At 54.4% G+C, this 21,668-nt stretch overlaps 1 protein-coding gene across 3 annotated transcripts in view; it reads right to left on the bottom strand.

Moving 5' to 3' along the window:
- The window catches only part of ANKS1A (ankyrin repeat and sterile alpha motif domain containing 1A), a 58,659-nt gene that overhangs the window by 5,325 nt on the left and 31,666 nt on the right, over positions 1–21,668 (bottom strand). For all 3 annotated transcript variants that reach the window (XM_018079730.2, XM_018079731.1, XM_018079729.1), the window contains 11 exons: positions 21,360–21,426; positions 17,212–17,318; positions 5,626–5,724; positions 5,107–5,259; positions 4,860–4,967; positions 3,088–3,252; positions 2,626–2,751; positions 2,427–2,498; positions 1,939–2,025; positions 1,448–1,585; positions 770–940 (listed from right to left, as the gene is read on the bottom strand). In XM_018079730.2, the coding sequence (XP_017935219.1) occupies positions 770–940; positions 1,448–1,585; positions 1,939–2,025; positions 2,427–2,498; positions 2,626–2,751; positions 3,088–3,252; positions 4,860–4,967; positions 5,107–5,259; positions 5,626–5,724; positions 17,212–17,318; positions 21,360–21,426 (1,293 nt within the window). The remainder of the gene's footprint in view (positions 1–769; positions 941–1,447; positions 1,586–1,938; positions 2,026–2,426; positions 2,499–2,625; positions 2,752–3,087; positions 3,253–4,859; positions 4,968–5,106; positions 5,260–5,625; positions 5,725–17,211; positions 17,319–21,359; positions 21,427–21,668) is intronic.

Raw genomic sequence — 21,668 nt, 5'->3', positions numbered from 1 at the left:
CAGCAAGAGCAGCAGAGTTAGCTGAGAGCTGCCACACTGCTGAGCAGGAGCAGGTGGGAGCAGCACATCCCTGGGGCTCGTCCGAACCCACGGCACGGGCTGGAACGAGCAGGGGGAGGACAGCAGCGAGGCAGGACACGGGAGCACAGCAGGAGACACGGGGAGTGGGGAGGCAGCCCGGGTGAGTTCGGAAGGGAGGATGGCAGGAAGAAGGGTAAAGACCTTCGCTCCGGGACTAACAGACTGCAGCGGCAGGTAGGAGGGGCGGTGTGTTGTACAGGTGTGACAGTAACAACAGCGGGTGTCGGGAGGGAGCGGCACCTGAGCGGGGGGAGCAAGCAGAACACAGACAAAAGGAGACATTAAAGGAAGGCAGTGGCTTATGGCAGCAGTCCCTGCTCCTCAGCAGCTCCAGTCTTGGCTGGTTTTGGCTACAGAGGAATCTTGTACTGCAAACTGCAGGTCACCTATGGATCTCACTGCAGCTCTGCAGGGTTTGCACATGGAAGCTGTGCTGGACCCAGCAGGGCCCTTAAGCCTCATTCCACCAGGCCATTTCCACCTCTGCCTGCCCTACCCCTACCGGGGGAAGCCCCAACCCCGCCGCAGGACTGACAGAGGCACAGACCTGCATGTCAGCAGCACCTGCACTGACAGGCACCTCAGCCACACCTGGGCTCCCCCCACCACCCAGGGGAGGTGTAAGCGTGTGGTGCCCAAGGGAAAGCCCAGCTCAGACCAGCAGTTGCTCCCTCCCGCACACACGTACCGCAGATTTCCTCATGCCGGCTCGCGGTTTAGGCACTGGTTTGGAAGATTTTGTTTCAATCGTTTCTCCTGCTCCAGCACCAAGAGACTTTGCTCTCTGGGCTTGGAGGGCCAGCTGGTAGGCGACCTCGAACGCCTGCCCCAACGTGAGGATGATCTCGTACGTCAGGTTCTTGGAGAGAACACAGAGCACAAAGCTGTCAGGTCACCCTGTGCACAGTCCCCACACCTCCCCGAGGACCTCCTGCCTGCCTCTTAGCCCCACCAGCACCACAGTTCAGCAGCATAAAGAAAAAAAGCCCAAACATCTCATGCCGTTGATTTTGCCCAAGTATAAAAGCGAATCATGCTTCCACCTTCTCAGTGAGTTAAAAGGTTGTTAAATCAGCCCATTATGCTCACAACATAATTGAGAGCATGTGAGGGGTTTGTGCATGGCACATTCCCCAGAAGGGAAAGCTCCTGCCCTGCTTTATTCGGCGCTGGAGACTGCAGGAACAAAGCCAGACAAATACTGTCCACAGAGGTCCAAAGTAAAGGCATTTGGAGCCAGCACTGTTTTAGGGTAGAAATGGTGAAGGAACCCTAGAAGGGACTAGATCCTGGTCTGTGACTTGCTAACAAAGCTGAGAGATAAAACTGTAAAGGACTGGGAGATGCAATGCAGTAACTCACTCACCACATCCACAGTGCTGAAGACGTGGCAGTAGTGGTGGCTGGTCTGCAGATCCTTGGTGATGTAGGCAAATGTGCAGAGATCCTCGGGGTCCTGAGCAGCACAGGAGATGTTCCGGATCTCGTGCTCAGCAATGACATTCTGCCAGGGTCAACCACAAGCACCTGTCACCCTTCTGGGGATGGCAAATACACCCAGCAAACGGTGGCTGTGGAGTGTGTCCTGGGAGCAGGGAGGGGGAGTCTCCCAGCTGGACCAGTCCCAGCTCCCTCCCACGGCAAGAATAAATGGCAACATGGCCCACAAACAGCTAGTCTGCCAAGCCTTTGGCACTTAGGTAACCATCATCACCTTGGTGCTCCCCCACAGCCTGAGCAGTTCCCCAGGACCAGCCGTGGCTTCTGGAGCCACAAAAAGTGACCTGCAGCCCCCAGGCAGGTGGGACTGCAGGTCTTGTCCCTCCAGACACCAACTCCAAGGCATCTGCAGCTCACCTTGTTGGAGGCGTCGATGAACTTCACCCCTTTGTATGTGATAGACAAGATTATGGTCGGGACCTTCTTCATGTGCTCCGTGGATTTCTTCAGAAACAAGAACATTCAAGTGACCAGTTGTGAATAGATGCTCCCTTCTTCACCCCTGCCCCAGCCCACCCCAGAGACCCCAGGCCCATACAGGCAGGTTTTGGGGGTCTTGGACCAGAGGGAGGAAAGCAAGCTCCCGGTGGAAACAGAAGGGGAGGGATGGGGACCTGAAGTGAACCCAGCCACCCCTTCCCCAGTGAAAACACCCACTCTCCCACTGCACAGACCTTCCAGCTACAGGGAACAGTGCTGGGGAGGGGCAGTTCAGCAGAGTGGCACTGCCTGTTTGGTGGTCTGGGCCCCCACAGGGTTTGGGGAACCACAGCTTCACTGAGATCCCCCATCCCCCAATCCACATCATCCACCACAGGCTGCAAGCGGCCCCAGGGCCCCCGTACCCTCATCTTGGCACAAGCATCCTGTGTAGACTCTGTCCCTCGGAGGTCTTTGATCAACATGGAGCCCAAGTACTGTTTGAAGGAGGGGGAGATGTTAAACCCTGCCAAGGCAATGCCATGGCCCTACAACTCCACATGCAATGGCCTGACCCCAGAGCCTCCTCATCCTCATCACACCCACAAGCCAAAAGCCACTTACATTGGCCTCGTACCCGCAGGACTCAAAGATGAGCTTCTCGGGCTGGTGCTGCCAGTTTTGGACTGGGGCATATGGGGCAGCCAGGCTGGGGGGGCGCAGGGTCAGCTTGGATTCCCGACGGTCCTCCTGGAAGGAAGAAACATGGATGTGAAGCCACAACAGGTCCAACCTGGGTTGAAACAACTCTCAGGAGGGCTCTTTGGGCTGAGGTGATTGAGGCTGGCAATGGCCAAGCCCCCCAGGGGCTGGGTGAAGGCAGCACATGGCAGATGAAAGTGCCAGCTCTGATGGAAGCACGAGCTGCCTGTTTTTGAGGTGAAACCGAGGCATAAAGGAGCCGCTGCCTCTAATGCCTGAGGAAAGCTGAGCCTGACCAGCTCTGCATCACCCTACCTCCTCCCTGGCTCCAGAGAGAGGGCAGCCTGCACAGAGGGCCACTGGGACACTAAAGCACCCACTGACCTGTGCTTTGTAGCGCTCAGCTCTGGAGTAGGGAGCAACCTCAGTGCCGCGGTCGTGTTGCCTCTTGCTGGTGTCCCCGGAGGGCAGCAGGAGATCAGCAGATCTGCCTGTGCAGCTGTCATTCTGGCTCAGGGGCGATGAGGTCTGGGACATCAAGTCCTGGCACTGAAAAGAACAGACACCACAAAGGCTCCCAGTCAGTTTGGGCTGTGCCCCCCATCACTCCCCTCTACACTGCCTGGCACAGGGTGCAGAGAGCAGAGCTAATGGGGTCAGCTCCTGCTCTGGGGGCTCCTGCCTCAGTGCCAATGATCCCACCCTTTATCTTCTGCACGAGCCCCATAATTTGCTCGAGGATGGTTTCAGCCAGGTATGCAGCCCCTTCTGCCCAGCACACCTCTGCCTCTGCGAGCTCGTCCCAGGGGCAGGGGACACACCGGGCTGCAGGCAGGGTGTTTACAGAGGAACGGGCTCCCCTAAAGCACTGAGCAAAGCACCCCAGGGTGCTGATGATCAGCCAGCCCAGGAGTGGAGCCCCCGCACAGCTGCAGCCACATTAGTCCCATTTAGTCCCATTCAACCCACTCGCTTGATTTGCCATTGATGTCCCTCCGCCCCCCATGCTGGAGCCAGCCTGGATCGCACCAGCTGCAGCGCCAGGAAATGCTGCAAATGGCCCATTCTCTCACCCAGCCTCCCCAGGCAGCATCTCAATCAGCTGAGCTGCACCCAAGGACCCTTCTTCCCCCCCAGCCCTGCTGCCTTCAGTCTCATCCATCTCATGGGGATGAGCAGTGGGCAAAGGCCTGGCACCCTCCTGGTGTAGCACCAACGTGAACCCTCTCTGTTCTCACACCTGAACGTGGTTCCTAAAATATCCCATGTGAGCAAGTAGGGCACAGCAGCCCAACTCACTTTGGCTAAGGCTGTTTGTGTTGGGAAGACTTGGGAATGCAGGACAAGAATGCAGAGCTCTGCAGCAGAGCAAGAACAGGATGCTTAGGATGGGGAAACTCTAATCATTCCAATTCCTGCTCCAGGAAGCTGATTTGCAATCACTGTGAGGAGGCAGCAGCACATGCCACCACAGTCCTGAGCTCTCAGGGTCGCTGCGAGCCCCGTGGCTTTTGCCAAACTCAGTTCTCAAATGCCAGTTTTCAGGAAGAATGGGAACGTGACACTCCCTCCCAGACAACTCCCATAACAAGGGCCTGACATCCAAATGCTGCCACTCCTGCAGCAAAAATCAACATCCACACATCTCATTGAGTGCTATTTGGCAGTGACAGCGTGAGCTCTCAGCAGCCCAGCCAGGCCAGGGAGATGGGTTCCGGCTCCCAACGGTGCAATCAAACACCAGGCCCCAGCTGCAGCCCTTTTCCAGATGGGCTGGGTCAATCCTGCCTGCCAAAGACTGCTGCGTGTCTGGCCAGGAAACCAGGGTGAGGAAGTGGGCTCAGCATTCCCCTTGGTGCAGGGCAGAGGTGGGGGTGGCACCCTATACCCCTCCAGTGCAGGCACTTGATCCCAAGGAGTGGCCTGACCTTCCCTGTGGGACAGCATCCAGAGGCTGACCTGCAAGGGCTGGGTGTGACCTTCCCCCACTCACTGCAATCACAGGGTCACGCCTGCACTGGCACTTGCTGCCTGGGTGGCTGGGGAGGATGAGGTGAGGAGCTGAACAGACACACTGGACACGCCAAGATTTCTCCCAGCACTGACACGCCCTCACAGCCACACGAGCCAGGCAGGGACCACGAGCAGGGACTCACTCTCAGCTGCGAGAACCGTGGCGGCTTGGCCGGGGGCTCCTCGTAGGGCCTATCTGCCAGCGAGGCGATGATCCTCTTCCGATGGCCCAGCAGGTTCACCTTCAGCACCTGCAGGGACAGACCATGGTCACTGTGGGCTCTCCTGCCCTTGGCACAAAGTGGCTTCGTGAGATGACTCGTGGCAAGTCTCAGCCCCAGGGAAGGGGGTAGGACCTTGGTACCCTGGCCAGAGAGAGGCAACACTCACATTTACTATCTCAAGCTCCCAGAGGTTTTTCACAGTGTCAATAGAGCTGTAGCCACTCGAGAGGAAGGACTGGATGTAATCCTGCAGCCCCAGGGAGTCAAGCCATGCAGGAACTGATGGCTGGCTGTTCCCATCACAGCCCAGGGGTTTCAACTGTGAAAGCACAAGAAAGGGGTTAAAAGCTGCAGGGATCCAGAGGCATACAGGGTCAATGAAAATCAGTTTACAGCACATCTCCACTAGCACTTTACAGTAACAAAATCACTGTATAAACAAGAAATGCTCTTGGGATTGGCAGGAGGAACAGTCACCCTCTCCCCAGCATGGAGCCACCACCATCTGCATAGCCTGGCAGACCAGTATAATCCTCCTCTTCCCTGCTATTCCCAGAACCCTTCCCATAGCCCCTGAGATCCCTCTGTGGCCAGAGACACAGGGACTGGCTTTTGTTTTCCCCTGAGTCCACAGCCATGCTGGGCAAAGCCCTGTCCCTGCTCCATGGAGAGCATCGGTGCTCACCTTCGGGAGGGAACGAGCAGCCTGGAGCAGCTTCCGGCGGTGCTGCGGGTCCCCAATCCCAATGTCCCGAAGGTCCTGGTCTTCCATGACATTACAGCCCTGTGGGGGGGACAGGAGGGAGTGACACGGGAGCAGGGGACAACAGGAGCAACATCAGGTGCAGGAGTAGAGATCAGGTGGTTACAGCACCCTCCTGACCTCACCTCCCAGCATGTCCTGGCAGAAGGAGGAGGAAGGTGCCCAAGGCTGGAGCTCTGCCCCATATACTGACCTCAGGCACCCAGAGGGCTGACACAAGCAGGGCTGTGGCACATGGAGCAATGCCCTCCCTTCCCACCCTGCTCTGGGTTCCACTTAGAGCCCTTAGCCCTGGGTCACAGCTTGCAGCCACCTCCCATGGGATGCACAGACGTGTTTATTGCTGTGTAAAACATCCAGACAAACTCCAGCCCCCTCCATGCCTGAGCAGGGGCCCTTGGCTCTGCTCAACCTCCCTCCACAGCCACAGAGAAACCTGTTTTGCCTTCACTGGGAGCAGGGGAAGGTCAGGTGTCTCCTCCAGCCCCGGGCAGAAGGCAGCCACCTGCTCTGGCAGAGATGCTCCTGTCACCACACACTGCACTGTTAAAGCCAATTTTCTGCCCCCTTCCCCCTGCAGAGCAGGAGCACACAGACTCTGCCCCCATTTAAGAGCCTCCACCCACCACAACCTGATTCCCTGCCCTCATACCTGGGCAGAGCTCAGCAGGAAGCCTGGGCACGTCTCCCCACGGCTGGCAGAGCCACACTGCTGTGTGACCAAAGGTTTCAGCTCGAGCCCGAACCCCCTCCCTGGCCCTGCCTCCCTCTGCTCCCCAGAGAGTCCCAGCAGAAGGTCTGTGCTGACAGTGCTTCGCTGTTCCACATTTTGGTTTTTTAAGAGAAACCCAATTAAAGGCGGCTGTGGGGGGGTGGGCCGGCCGGGGGGGGAGAAGGTGAGGGGCAGGTTGCCAGGCCTCCCCCACACAGGGCAGCAAGTGCTTCCTATTCCTTTCCATCCACACGTTTGTGGGATTTCAGATTGTGTGCTTTGCTGAGTGAAACCTGCTTAAATGCAGCAGCCAAAGGCAGTGAGCTGCCCACCGAGCAGCCATCCCCACCCCGAGCATGTCCCTGCCCCTGCCTGGTTCGTGAGCCCCTGTTCAGCAGCATCACTCTCACCCCTGCCACGGCCTGGCACAGTGACAGCAGGGCAGGACAGCAGGGCAGGACAGCACACGGCTCTGCCCAAGAGCTGCGCTTCCCTCAGCCACAGAAAAGAGTCCAGGGAAACAGGGAATTAATGCCATAGGTAAGAGATGCCCAGGTCACAGGACCTGCCCTGGAGCCCAGACTACAGTCATTTAGCAAACAGAAGCAGGGGTGATGGGAGGCAGAGGTCTCCACAGCCCATGGCCGTGGCTCCACTGCATCCCTCTGCCTTGGCAGCCTGGATCTGCACACACTCGATTCCTGGAGGGCTGGGGGACACCACCATGGCAGAGCTTGAGCCAACAGCTGCAGCACAAAGACATTTGTCTGAGAGTTGTTTAAACAGCAGGAGGAGTCAGGACACCAGGGCTCCCCTGGGTGGTGATGCTGCACATAACACACCATGCATGGATGGAACCACGTCACAGGAGCTGTTCTGTGCACCCCTCAACTGCACAAAATGAGTAAGAGGCAGACTGATGCTGAAGGCTCCAGGGTGCCCCTTTCGTGCACGAGAGCAGCTCTGTCAGATTGTAAACAAACCCCCCCGTGAGTAACACGAGGGGCTGCTGCTGCTGCTGGGGCAGTGACCTCTGGCTGGTGTGCAGCAGCATCCCCCCAGAAAGACAGAAACATCCCTTCCCTTTCTCACAAATTTTAAGCCATTTGTCCTGTCTCCTGTAACAGCAGGAGATTGTGTGCTCGGCTAAGGGGAGGAGGGAAGAGATTAAAAGGGATTAACTCCCCTGACAGGCACCTCACCTGGCACTGTTGATGCTGCAGCACTGCTGTAGGGGTTGCCAGAAGGTCCTTGGAGAAAGTGTAAGTGAGAGGAATTCATCTCCCAGAGGGAGAGGCTTCAGAAGGGCTTTTTGAAAAGGACAAAGAGGGCTAGAGCAAGTGATGGGATTTCTCCTGTGAGCAGTCTGGAGAGCTACTACTGCCCTGCCTGGGGAAGAGCACAGAGAAGGACTGAAGTCCCCAAGCAGGTTATCATCACACCTTGGGTACCCAAAATATGCAGTTCCTGATGCCTGAGCCTGCTCTCTCTCCCATCCTGCCCATCTTGGTGCCCTGCAGCTCCATCCCTCTGTAGAGAGCCAGGGTTGGGAGCTGGGGAGGCACAGAGACAATGCTGGCAAGGGCAGAGCTCACAGCCAGCCCTTCCCTTCGTGCCACCCGGACAGCAGGAACGGTTGGCAACCAAATGAGCTGTGACAATGGTGATGCGTAATTTTCATGTATAAAAACTAAAAAAGCTTGCTGAGCCTATTTGCATTTTCACTCATGCTTAACTTTCCAACGTTGAGCCCTTTGGTGCTGATCCCCTTTAGCACAGCCACACTGCCACATGAGCAGCACAGGGATAGAGGCTCCTGCTCTCCCAGGGTACCAGTGCCAGCCCCACAGCAAGGCAGTAGGTGTTCTCCCACCTTTGGCATCTCAAATTCAAGGAAAGCTGCTTGCTATATAGCAAGGATACAAGGTAGTTAAATACTGTGAAGCCTACAGCTTTCTCCAACACTCCTTATTTTTATATGTCACATTAAATTCCCTTGGTGCCAGTCCATATTCCCTGGGTACTTAACAAGGATAGACGAAGCGTAGCAGCTCTGAACAAATCATTTCAGCCCCTGGTGCAGGAGAAATGTCCTTCAAACCCATCCAGATTTCATCTCTCATGAAAAACAATAATCTGCCACTAAAAGAGATAATTAAATGCAAAGACACTGGAGATCTTTTAACCTTTGCCAGCTGTACAGACGAGCTGCTTAAACCAGACTTTAAACCTGTCTGCACCCAACACCCCCTCAGAGCTAAGGGGTAGACCTGCTCTGCCTGGACCACTGCTGCTTTTTGGTTTTACCCAAAGGTCCCTGTTGGTGCTGCCACAGGTCAGCAGATGCCCTGATGTGGGCACAGACCGGCCCTGGCTCCCACAAGCCCCTCTCTGGGTCCTCTGAGGACGGGCTCAGTGCGGAGAGCAGAGCTCTGGGATGTGCTCTGGCATCAGCCCAGTCCAGGAGCCTCTAGCAGCAGCCTCAGAAATGCCAATTAGAATCAAAACGACTTTCCCAAGACGTGTTTCCAACCTGATTCCTTGTGACAAGTGCTTTTACCTTGCATGTTCCTCCCAGCTGCCCCACCTCTGCGGGCTGAGTGGAGCGAGGGTGGCTCGGGGCTGACCTGGGCCAGAGCTCTCACTTTCACCCACCCTTGGGAAGGAAGGGGCATCCACAGCCTCTTCATCCCAACACCTCACCTTGTGCTCTGTCAGGAACCAGCCATGGGCACTTCCTGCACTGCAGGCAGCTTGTGAAGGGTTTGTCCCAGGACCACACACCCCTGCACTAATCCAGGTTTCAGTGCAGCACCATGTGCACACATCCATCAGCCTTGGTAGGAAAATCTTTGGCAATTTTTTATTCCCAGAACTGGGATGATCCCTAAAAAAATCCCCCAGAAAGTAGAGGCTGAATTTTTTTCTTGGCAATGGACACAGGAGCACAATTTCCTCCCTGAGCTCATGCACTCGGCCAGGGAAGGGACATGGGGAGCACAACACATGACCCGGGACAGAACTCCTCTGCTCCTGCTGGCAACCCAAAGAGCCGAAAGATCAGCTCAGTCAGACATGTGAAACCAGGTAAGGCGAGTCCCATCCCAGCTCCCAGCTGGCACAGAATGGTTGCTAAGTGGGAGGGCAGGGATCTGCCAAGTGACCCATGTCCTCCCCCGGTCTCCGCTGGGATGCTGGTGCACCCGACCCCCCAGAGAAAGGAGTTCTTGGAGGAAGGGTCGGCTTTGGTCACGCTTCACCTCTTGCACTGTAATTAAACAGCCCGCGAGGCTCCAAGTTTGTCATTAAAGGAGAAAAGCACAGTCAGAGGTTACCTGGCAGCAGCAGCATCCCCTCCTGCTACTGAGGTGACCCCAAAGCGAGCGTGCCAAAGGCAGCGCTGCCAAAATCTGCCAGATTCCTCCTCCAGCAGGACACTCTGCAGGCATTTAACTACCCAATTTTCAGATGCTGCTTCTTCCCCAGAGCCTGGCGTCTGTCCATGCTCTCATTCCAGCTAAGGAAGGGCCTGAGGCACGGACTGTTCCGTGAGGGATGCGTGGCCGGGCCAGCAGTGCCGCGGCCCCGACGCCTCGCTCGGCTCACGCCGGTGCTGCCGTGAGCAGCCCCTGCCTGGGCGGTGGCACGGGGGAGGACAGGGACCAGGACGGGGACCAGGACGGGGGCCAGGACGGGGGCCAGGACAGGGATCAGGACGGGGGCCAGGACGTGTCCGCTATTAAACGCGACAGATGCAAAACCCAAACACACTCCAAAGGCTCCTGCAAACATCCCAAGCAGAGCTCCAGCTAAAGGCTCTCAGTGCATACAAAGCTCTTTTTCTTTTTCCCCCTCAGTGCATTTGAGACAATTTGCATCTTGTCTAGGATTCTGCTATCACTGCTATTGCTCTGCTTTTGGCCACCAAAAGCCTGGATGTGGGAGATGGAGACACATCCAGCTCAGCACAGAGCTGGGTTGATGATCTCACAGCTGGGCCCCACACCCCAATCTCAGAGCCGGGGGACCCCACTTGGTCACATAAATCTGCATTTGTAATTGGTCTCATGATCCACAGGGTTTGGTGCCTTCCCTTAATGGCATCTGCAGTCTGGGGTAGGTCAGTGAAAACTGGAGGAAAAGATTTGTTTAGTCACGGGCACAACAACGAAGCCTCAGCTCTCCACAGAGCATCGACTGGGGAAGGGGCTCATACACAAAACCCTACAATAAATCCGAGATTAGCACACAGCCACTTCATTTTTGTTTCATTTTCTTCCCCATGCAGACTGGCAGCGTGACAATGGCAACGGAGGGAATCGGTCATGGTTGTCAAGTCCAGGCAATTTTATTGAGAGAAAAAAAATTAACTGCTACTTTAATGGCTTTTTTAATGTTTATGGGGCCTGGAGCTACTAATAAATCAAATATAAGTATCCTCTAAATTGCCAGTTCTGGTCCACCCACTTTGCTCCTCAAAATCCACTCCAACCTGGCTGCTCCCCATGGAGTCCATTTCCATCATCCAGGGAGTTTTGGCACAGCTCTGCCATGTTTTCCCAGATCAAAAAACCTCCTCAAGCCCCAGATTCCTGCATGTCTCCACTCTCACCATTCCCTTCCAGAGACACCCCAAACACCCATACCATGGTGGATAAAGCACAGTCCTCGGGAACCTCCCAAGGATCAGCTGGAACCCACCAGGGAGCTGCCAAACAAAATTCATTTCCTTGTAGAAGCAATTCCCACTCAGGGCTTGGCAGAGGCCCTCACCCGAGGGTCCAACTCCACTCCTACGGGCTCGTCCAGGGCGGCACAATCAGTCTGGGGACCCAGCCACGCGTTCCCGGGGGCTGCAGCAGTGACACACAGACAATACTGTGTAACGTGCCTGCTGCCCCATGTCACAAAAACAAATGAAAGTCGTTTTGGTGGTGTACCTCCAGCTGGTGTGAACCAGGCCAGGCACTCCTTGGACCGACCACGATCCCTGCAGGGCAGCATGGCCAGGAGCTGGCAGGGCAGGGCTTCCTTACCCCCACCGGCTCCAGTGAGCTCAGGACAAAGCTGTTCATGGTTTTGGGAGAGCCTGACACCAGCCCAAGCACGAGCTGCAGGGGGCTCACCTGGTCCTGCACTAATTGCCTCCACCAGCTGCAGTCATGCCACGTTCTCGCTGCATTTCACCAGGAGCAGACACAGTAAAACCCTCTTAGGGGTCTCTGGTGGGTTCCTGATCCTCCCAGATCATTCCTGGGTGCAAACAGCTACTGGAACATGTCAGTTCAGTTTTCCCTGGATGGCTACTATAAAATGACAAGTTCTATATGAAAATAGAAAGAAGCTCTGGGGCACACACACTCCCAGAGCACGCCCAACGCCTGGCTGCTGCCCAGGGGACCAGCAGCTGCACGCCAAGCTGGGCCCTTCAGGAGTGGATCAGGCAACGCTGAGTGACTGAGGACACAGGAGCCACCACGTCCTCCAGTGGGGCAGATACCAGGTGAGAATGAAGATCATGCAGATGTGAGTCCCCATCCAAATCCCAGGGATCTGCAGAGCAGAGGAGACCTGGCTCCGTGCACACCCTGTCCCTGGGCAGCAGGGGCTGTTCTCAGCCTGGGCAGACACGACCAGCCCTGAGATCTGCTCACACCCCCAGCCAAGGTGAGTCAACCTGAGCCAAGGCCTCAGCTCTGTATTCATCCTCATTTTCCCGTGCACACAGAGGGGCAAAGAGAAAGGAAAGGCTCTTCTGTTAGGGAACACCACTGCAGGATAATGTAACATGGCACTGAATTGCTTTGAATCAAATTAATGTCAGTACTTTAAATTATTTGTGAACACGCCCTTCTTCCAACACCATCATTTTCCACCACTTCTCCCCAATTATAAAAAAATAAATAACCCCCCCACCAGAGGAGCCCAGGGCACTACATGCAGAGAACAGATTTCCCTTTCTGACGCTGTCTCATTGAATCAGCATTAGCTGCTTTCCACACACTCCATGGGAATCCAGGCTTGAACAATAAAAAAAGGCCATAAAAAATGGTTTATATTCTCTTTTACCTGCCCATTTGTGAATCAAAATACCTTTGGACTGAATAAAAAGTTCAACTCCAGAACACTGGTACAACTGCCAGAGCACACGGGGTTTGCCCTTCTCAGATGTCAGCCTGGAAACTGTCGGGGGCAGCAGCAACTATCCCGCGCCCCAAGGGAAGGGAAAAGCTTTTGCAAACATCTCAGACACATTTATAGGATCTGTGGGATCACAAAACACTGTGTGAGGGAGCAGGTAATGGCATTCCCCTCCCCATTTCTGTGGGGAAATTCTACCATCAATTACTGCAATTCCTTCTCATTACAGTGGCCACGTCCCTTCCCTCTCATGAAGGGCAGAGTCCAGCCTGGCCTTTCCCCGGTCACTCCCTGTTTGCTGCAAGGACCAGGAATGCACTGGGCATCCCAAAGCTCATTTCCTATGGAATTCCCACATGGAGCACCTGCAGCAGATGCACTGTTGACCACAGCTGACAAAACGGGGCCAAGCTCCAGGAGCAGCAGAAACCCTCTTGGTCCATATTCCTGTGATATTTTTTCTGCTCTCCTGCTCCCTGGCTCATTACTGGCCAAGGACAATTAAGTCCATTTATTGTGCACTTTTCTGGATGACACTTCTCACTCACTGGTGCAGTTTTGTGATATTACCTTTCACTTCCCTCCTCTGGTGAGGGATGAGGCAATGGGGCTCCTGGAACTTGGCTCACACTCCGGGGCCACATTCCTCCACGTGGAAGGCAGCGGCGCTGTTCCTCCTCGGTGGTGGTGGTGGGATATTCCTGGTTCACTGGAGCTGTTCACATTTGGCAGGCAGCTCTGCTGAGGATTTTATCCTACTTGCAGAGCTGTATTTTTGCTAAGTCAAGGACAGTACAGCCACTGGCAGCAGCTTTGGCTCAGTTGTGTTCACCCACCGCACAAATAAACCTTCCCCTCTAATGAAGGAATCCCAGCGGGCTGCAGAGCAGAGAAGACTTGGAAGCGCCATCTCCACTTGAACTCCTCCTAATCCCAGCTGCCTGTACAGGCTGCTGCCCAATTCCAGCTCCATATGAAAAGCAGCAGCTGAGTGTCCCAGTGTGATTGCCCCGTGGCAGTGGTGCTGCCCGTGAAGGTCACTCGGCAACCCAGAGGGCAAGAAGCTGCTGCCCTGGACAGTGGGGTTTGTGCTTGAGAGCAACAGAATAACAGGGAAAGCCTCTTCCTTGCCTTGTCCATAAACACAGCAAAGCTACTGCAGGCAACCTGAAGGGAGTAGAAGAATTTCTGCAGACACAGAGATGTGGTCCAATGTGCAGATGTGGAAAGAGAACTCAAGTCTTCTGGAAAACTAAGCTACCTAAATTTATCTTTTATCATCCCTTTCTTCCCTCAACCAAGCTGAAAGATTACACAATCTGAGATCCATGTAGACCTCGGTCCCTCCCAGAAACACGTACATGGGTGAAGGCATCACATCACATCAATGTCTAAATAATCCTGCTGACTTGTGCAAGTAATACCCACCCGAGTGAAGCCAACGCTAGACCAAGATCAACTTTGTCCCAGATGCAGAGCTGGAATTCCCAGGAGCAGAGAGGCCTCCACTGGACCTTGCCAGCTCACCCTGGCTCCAAGACACTGCACCTTCCCCCTTCACAGCCCAGCCTGGGAGATGCTCACGGTTCCCAGTCACTGCAAACCTGTAGGAGCTGCAGGAATCCAGAGCCCCCCTCAGCTGTTGGTGCACAGCAGACCCCGAGAGGAGCAGGACCCTCGGTCCCTCCCCTCTGTCCACCCGAGGTGCAGCCTGCCCAGTCATCACCAGCGACAGTGCTGGCGTGTGGCCAGAGCTAATCCCCTAATCCCCAATCCCTGGAGCTCTGAAAATAACGGAAGTGTTATTCTTGGAAACAATGCCTGTTTCTGCCTTCCTACATTAATGTCTAATTAAGAAGCCCAATATATTTACAGAGCACTTCTCAGACTCCCTTTACACACGGTGTGTTCATGAATCATTTCCCTACCTGGTGGTAAAGGTTCTTGTGACACAGGGTGCAAATTAACACAGGAGCCAGCTGAAAATACCCAGGGATTCAGGAATCCCTGAAACCAGAACCAGCTGAAGTACAGGCTACCAGAGCACTGAGCAGCACCAGCAAGGCCAGCACCCTCAGTCTGTGTCTCTCGCAGCCCTGCCCCATTCCTGGGGCAGACAGGGCACTTTAAACACCTCTTTCTCTAGGGAAGAACCAAGTGCCTGGTGCCAGCACACACTGGCTCTCACTGTCCCCACTGCAGTGACAGGACACGCTCCTCGTGTCTGCTCTTACTCCTCTTCTGAGTTGTAATCTACTACAGGCTGAGTATCTTCCTCGGTACATTAAAGGGCTCTTTCAGGACACTGCCCTGCTCTGCAGCTGCACCACCTCTGCACATCAAACACTTTGCTCCCGCAAAGCTTCTTGTTTGCCCCCAAATGGCACCTGGGGACCCTGGAGCAAAAGGAGCATCCTGGCACCTGGAATACCCTGCAGCTCTACGAGCAGGGAGCAGTGCAAAGCAAAATCCTGCACAGAAAACAACTGTTACCCTATCAAAGGACTCCAACTTCCTAATTTTGGCTACTAAAATTTAATTAGCCTCACAGCCCATCTGGCGATTTTCAAACCATTACCTGGTGTTCTTTGGACCTTGAAATATTGAACACAGTGAGGTCCTAAGAGGAACTAATCCTCTTATAGAAACTGTTTAACTCCAGGAAAGCAATGCCACTTAGTTTGGAATATTCTTTGTTAGCCACTGGAAGGGGCAGGTAAGACAGAAATAGTTGTGTGAAGAGGACTGAGCAGCCTGACAGGCGTCCAGCGCCTCGGGCACTCAGTGCTCCTGGTCTGCCCAGCTTCAGTGGTCACTGCAATTTTAATAGTTCATCCAAGAACATCAAAATCACCAGTAGAACCAAATTAAATACTTGTTCCTCACTTGTGCTGTATCTGACGGTTTTACTTCCCCAACACCAGAAACTGAAGGCAAGGAACATCACAGAGGAAAAAATTCTGAATAATTTTACTTTCCTACTGGGCTGACGTATTAGCTTGGAGTTCCCAGGGCTGGGATGAATGGATTTAAAGCCAGGCTTGGCACGGGTGCTGGAGTCAACTCCCTAGGAAAAGGGATAAGCGGTAAAATGGAAATCAGCAGGGGTTTGTAGGAAATCTTTGTGAAATTATTTGACCTTCTACCTCTGAGAGGAATGAGCAAGGAGTGTCCCATTCCCTTAATCTAGCTGTAGCCAATTGCTGCACTGGGAGCAGCCACTCAGCACTGGACAGGGAAGAAAAACATCCAGCCATGAGAAAAGCTAATCCTATCACGTACCCAACACCACCACACAGGAACTTTTGCTACTGAAGTTCTGAGCTCAGTGAGCTCCATCACCCCTGGCCAGGCAGGGGAGCAGCATTTTATCTGCCACTGCTGGGTGAGAGCAGCCACCAACCCCATAATGGTCACAGATCCATCAGCAGGGCATCCCAAAAGGATCTACAGGGTTATTTCATTTAAATTTGTTGAACCACCTCCAGAGCACCCCAGAAGTCATGCCAGACTGCCCCAGCACACCCAGGGACCCTCGCATGGAGCTGAATGTCCTACACAAAGCACAGTGAAGCCGGGAGTGCACTGGGGGTTGGGACCAGCCTGGTGGGACACTGGGGGAAAAACCACAGCAAACGACAGCTCTGGGGGGAATGCTGACCCTGCCAGATGAAGGGACCAGCTGCTTGCTGGAGATACATCTGGATAGATCCCACGACATTTATCCTGTTGGTTGGGTCATTTTTTAAAGCTTATTTACACCCTACCCCGAAGTAGCCCAACAGACACTGCTCAGGTGTGCACTCCATCCATGCCCTTTTCTGGCTTCCTGTCTCTCTCCACCTGCCTCCCCTGCCCTCCCCACCGCTGATGGCCACTGTGTGTTCCCAAAGCCCTTCACATCCTCCTGGTGTCACCTCTCTGCACCATCCCCAGTACCAGAGGGATCCCCACCGTTCCAAGGCAGGATGCAACATTAACCAGAATGACTTTTCCAAAGGTTTACATCCATTTTTTGTTATTTACCAAACTTAGAGTCCACATCAAAAGCACTTCTTTAAGCCATGCAAGGAGAACTCTCCTGCAGGACCAAGATTTTCCATCTTTGCACTTCAGCATTCCACACGAATTCTCAGATTTTTACACAATGCGGCTCCAAGTTTATAGACCCTGGTTATTAGAAAACCTCATCACTGAGCACTGCTGTGTCGTCATTAGGTTTCAGAGCCAACAGTGTCAATGTAATTAGGTACAGTTCATTAACATCCTGCCTGCATGCTAAGAGCAAGTACAGTTCCAGCAAGAAGTCTGCTGCCTCCTTCACAGCCCAGGGCACAGACTGTTCAGGGACTCCTTCAAAACACCAATGAATTTCAGTTCACATTTCTGGAGCAAATTAAATAGTACATATTTAGGGGGCAGATTAAGCAAAATTTTCTATGAAAATTCCAGTGAAAAAGCAATAACACCTGAAATAAATGTGAAGACCCAACACAACCCTCATCTATTCCTTCTGTCAAACCTTTTACACCCCCCAAGACCATTGTGCCGGGCAGCAGAACCAGCTCTGCCTGGCACCGACACGGGGCACCGGTAACGCGGGAAGCTTCGGCCAACCCGCTCCTGGGAGCCCGGGGTCCCTCCTGGACACTCACCAGGAAGCGAACATCGTCGAAGCCGTTCAGGAGCAGCTTGCTCTCGTACTGCTGCAGGCCGATGGACTCCAGCCACTCCCCGACGCTCTGCTCCAGCATCCGCGAACCTGATGAGAGAGGAATCGGCAGCCGCTTGAACAGGGAGAAACCGTTCAGGCGGTAGCAGCGGCACTCTGAGGAGGACAGATGGCATTGCCACATCATAGTCATTACCATAAAGAAACTCAAAAAATTATGCTCAGAGTACAACAAATCAGCTGGCAGACAATTGCTCTTGTGTGCACAGACCATGGACAACAAGCTTCCAGTGCCTCCGTGGGCTCCGGGTGCAACCTGTACCGCAGTTCACACTCAGAACAGAAACTCCTCGCCCGGGCAGAGGTTCAGAAGCACTGCTGGGGCGCTGAGATCACAGGCACTGCTGACAGGGCTCCTGAGTTCCTCGCCAGACAAACACATGAAGCCCAACCCCACGGGAATGCGGATCCACTCCTTGGCTCAGCAGAAGGGGGCGGGAGGAGAACAGTCAACTTCCATCCGAGGCATTCCCAGGCAGTTGCAGGTGCGAGGGAAGGGAGCGGAGCCGCTCCTGAACGCACGGAGCTGTTCCAGTCCTCTCATCCGTGCACCCCCAGATGCACCCCCTGCTCAGCAGGGAGCGCAGAGCAGCCTGAGAGAAAAGAGCTTCGTGCAGCCGAGCCAGCACAGACACAGCGGACGCTCGGAACAGCAGCAGGAGCTCGGGCTGTCCGCGGGAAGACACGCAAGACAAAGGAAGCACAGACTGCAGCAGCGGAGAGAAAGGGCTTGTGCTCTTCCTTCCCAGCAGTCCTGAGAGAGGCAAACCATGGCAGGGGCTTTGTCTCGCCGTTACCGTGTCATGAGGATCCCGAGCACGAGTCCAGGAGCCCTGGCACTGTCATTCTACCAGTGCCCCAGCCGGGTGGCATTCCAGCACACTGCCCGGGCCGGGCTGGCTGCCCCGGAGAGCCCGGCCCTGCCGCTGCACCGCACGACAGCGCAGTCGGGACCGTTCTCACCCGACACCGCCGGCCCTGCCAGGCGTTGGGTGCACACCTGGATTTGACCTTCCTTCATTTTCTTCAGCACCACGCAGCCGCCGCATCGAGCCCCTTGCTCAGACAAGGAGCAGCTCTGCAGGAGGAGGCATTTCGGTTCCCTGCTTCCAAACCACATCAAAACAAAAAGCAAGCAAATGCAAGCACACTCCCTCCTCTTGCTGCAGCAGCTCAAGTCCGAGCCATGCCCTGCCACCTCCCCTCAACCTCTGATAAAGGAGATTCCTCCCAGCACCTACGGAAGCTGTATGGACGAGCTCTCCCTTCCTTCACCCTTGGGATGAGTCCAGTGACTTGTTACTCTCCTCTAGAAAAGCTCAAGACCTTAAATATGAGAAAAAAAGTTCAGAGTTCTCCTTTTCATCAGGGAATTTGCTATGCAAGACAGGCAGATTTTCAGGCTCCCTGGCACATCTGTTTCCACCGTGGATGCAAAGAAAAGGATGATCAGGAGACCCCAGTTTGCTTCCTTTGAACCTTCTGGTCAGCTGAAGCCGTTTGGTACCTTCCAGCCATCCCTCCCCGCTCTGCTGCAATGGCTGCACACACAGAGCTCACGGTGTCATCTGCAGATTCTTGGGGTGATTCCTGCTGTCTGCTCCACGGGATTGCTGCTCTGCCCAGGGAGCTGTTGGGTAGTGCCGGCCGGTCCTTCCAGCGCAGAGCAGTGCCGAGATCACAAAAGGCTTCTGCCCCCCCTCCCCTGACCCAGCCTGTGCACCAACTAAACCCGGACTGTGTCCCACGGGCTCCCAGCTCCCCCGGGCTCCATCCTCCCCTCCGCCGGTCCCTGCGCTCCGCCAGCGGCTGCGGCGGCTTTGTCTGAGCCGGCGAGCCCCGCGCTCCGCGCTGCCCGTCCCTCCCTTCTCCTCATCCTCTCACCCCTCCCAGCGCTCCCACCCGCCCGCCAGCCGGGAGGGAGGCAGCAGCTCCCTAACTCTCCCGTGGAAATCACTGACTCCTCAATATTTACTGGATGATGGATGACATGGCTTGGGGGTTTCAAAAAATGATGTCACAGGTCTGCTCTGACAGTTCCAAGTGATTTGTGGCTGGCTCAGAATTCATTTATCAAGAGAGAGGTGAGGAACTGCCTGGTGCCTACCACAGCATTCCTGGGAGCAGTCGGGGTATTGGCAGGAGGAATGAAACCACAGCAGCTCCTTTCCCTCAGCTCCTGAATTTAATTTTAAAAATTATTTACTCTGTTCAGGCTTTCATGTGCTCAAAAATGTATTTCTGCTTTCAAGAGGGAAACCTACAGTGACACAAGTACAGGTTTTCTGTTTATAAAACTGCTTCAAGTCATCACAGAATGAATGGGGGGAGGTATTTAGAGGGAGGGAATGGAGGGGTTTCCTCTAAAAAGGAAAAGAGGATAACAGATGCCCAAAACATCCCAGGCTGAAAATAAAGAAGCCCCAAATACACTGGGTGTTCAGCTGTTCATGTGTTACGAGGATGACACAAGAACAAAAGAATCCCAGTCCCTGTGCCCCCTGTCAAGACCTGATCACAACTTGTGACTGAAACAAACTCCCGTTTCTCAGCTCCATCCTGACCAACATCACCCCATTTGCTCATGGACACTGGGTGCAGAGAGACACAGATGTCTGTTCCAAGGCCAAGAACTCCTCTAAGGCAAAGGGCAGGTGGAGTCTGGTATCCCCAAAGCGATGGTGTTCCTTGATTGCCCAAGCTCTGAGAAGCCCTTGCCAGCCCTTACCCACTGCTTTCCCCAGACATGAGGCAGTAACTGCTTGTACAAACAGGCTCCAAACACACTTATCCCCACAGTAACTGCCAGCAAGGCATTTCACCCTTCCAGACCCCAAAGTAGTCAGGAGCCCAAATATCCTCAAATCTCACCCATTTTTGAGGATGACAGCATTTGGGAAGTTCCCTGCAGCTCCCTGCACACTTGTCATGACCCAAATTGTTACGACCCCACGAACCCCTGAGGAGTAAAAGCCAAATGTGTGGGAGCTCCCTGGGTCCTGTCAGCCCCACAGCAAGGGCTGGCAGAGCTCTGCCCACTCCAGGGAAGGAGGGACAAACAGGAGTGTGCCCAGCAGGCAATCTGCACACAAGGGATCCCAAACCGAGCGTGGCAGGGCACAGCCTGTGGGAACACCCCCAGCTCCAGGACACAGCAGCTCCAGGCTGTCCATATCGCAGAGAGCAGATCTGTGGGAGCACTGGCTCCTCCTCTCCCCTCCATGTCAGTCCCTTCCCTGGCACTATTGATCCATCACAGCCTGGACCACAGCCTGAGCCCAAACTCACACAGCGCTTCGACTCCTCTGCAAAGCCACCTGACCCCGGAATACGGAGCCCGAACAAGGTTATTGCACTGGGAACACACAGTGCCTTCCTCTTCACCTGAGCAAAAACCTGAGTGACAAATGGATGTGAGGTGAGCTCAGTCACAGCCCGTGTGAGCCGCCTGGGCGGATCCGCATCAGCATCTCCTCAGGAGGAGCCGCTGCCCACCCGGAGCCGTTCTGCGGCAGCAGTCTGGAGGTGAAGGATTTAAAAGGACAGAATCCCTTGTGGTGGCAGCTCTCCAGCAAGCTCAAGTTCTGCATTTGCTCAGGATTTAAAGGCAGAGAAAGGAATTCACGCTTTAAGTACAGAGGGAAGCACGTGTCCTCCAAGAGCCTCATTCAGTGAGTATTGATACCTACAGGTGCCTTCAGGAATGCCCAGGATAACCCTCACTGAGGCACTTGGCAGATTAACCACATGTGAAGGGCATGGACACCGTGGGACCTGCAATGACCTGCCACTAGCATGACCCAGCCCTGCTCAGCACAGCTACTGCCCTCACAGAAGGAGCCAGGAGGACAATCCTGCAGCTGCATTCTGTAAAATTAAATTAATCTTCCTGGAGAGCGTTGAATTAAAATTCCCAGTAGCAGCACTGAGCATCACATGGGAAGCCCAGGTCTGCTCCTCCTGTGTCAGAGCCTTCCTCTCCCTCCCAGAGTCAAAGCAGATTAAAGAGATCAGCACCTTGTTTGTGTGCAGAGCACTGCCAGGACAGGTGGACACACGCTGAGTACACACCTGAGATCCTCTGCTGCTCCTGGGAAAAGTCAATGCCTTCACCAATGGAACTCATGATCTTCTCAATCTGGAAATAAAAAAAGCACATGCTGCATTACTCATAAATCAGAAAAAGGTAAAGCAGCCTGGGATTTCACTGCCACATGACAGCCAAAGAAATTCAGGGAAGGATGTTAAGATACCTCTGAACCAGAAGAGGTACCCTGGACACTTTGCCTGGGAAAGTCCTCATCAGGATGGATGGCTCAGAGGGATTTGCAAAAGTTGGTGCTCTGTAGAGCCTTCCCTTCCACAACTTGCCAGAGCCTG

This window comes from Manacus vitellinus, unplaced genomic scaffold (genome assembly GCF_001715985.3).
Source record: "Manacus vitellinus isolate BGI_N305 unplaced genomic scaffold, ASM171598v3 scaffold_47_pilon, whole genome shotgun sequence".
Taxonomy (NCBI): Eukaryota; Metazoa; Chordata; class Aves; order Passeriformes; family Pipridae; genus Manacus; species Manacus vitellinus.
Note: the sequence above shows the minus strand (reverse complement) of the source record. Positions and strands in the feature narration are given on the sequence as shown.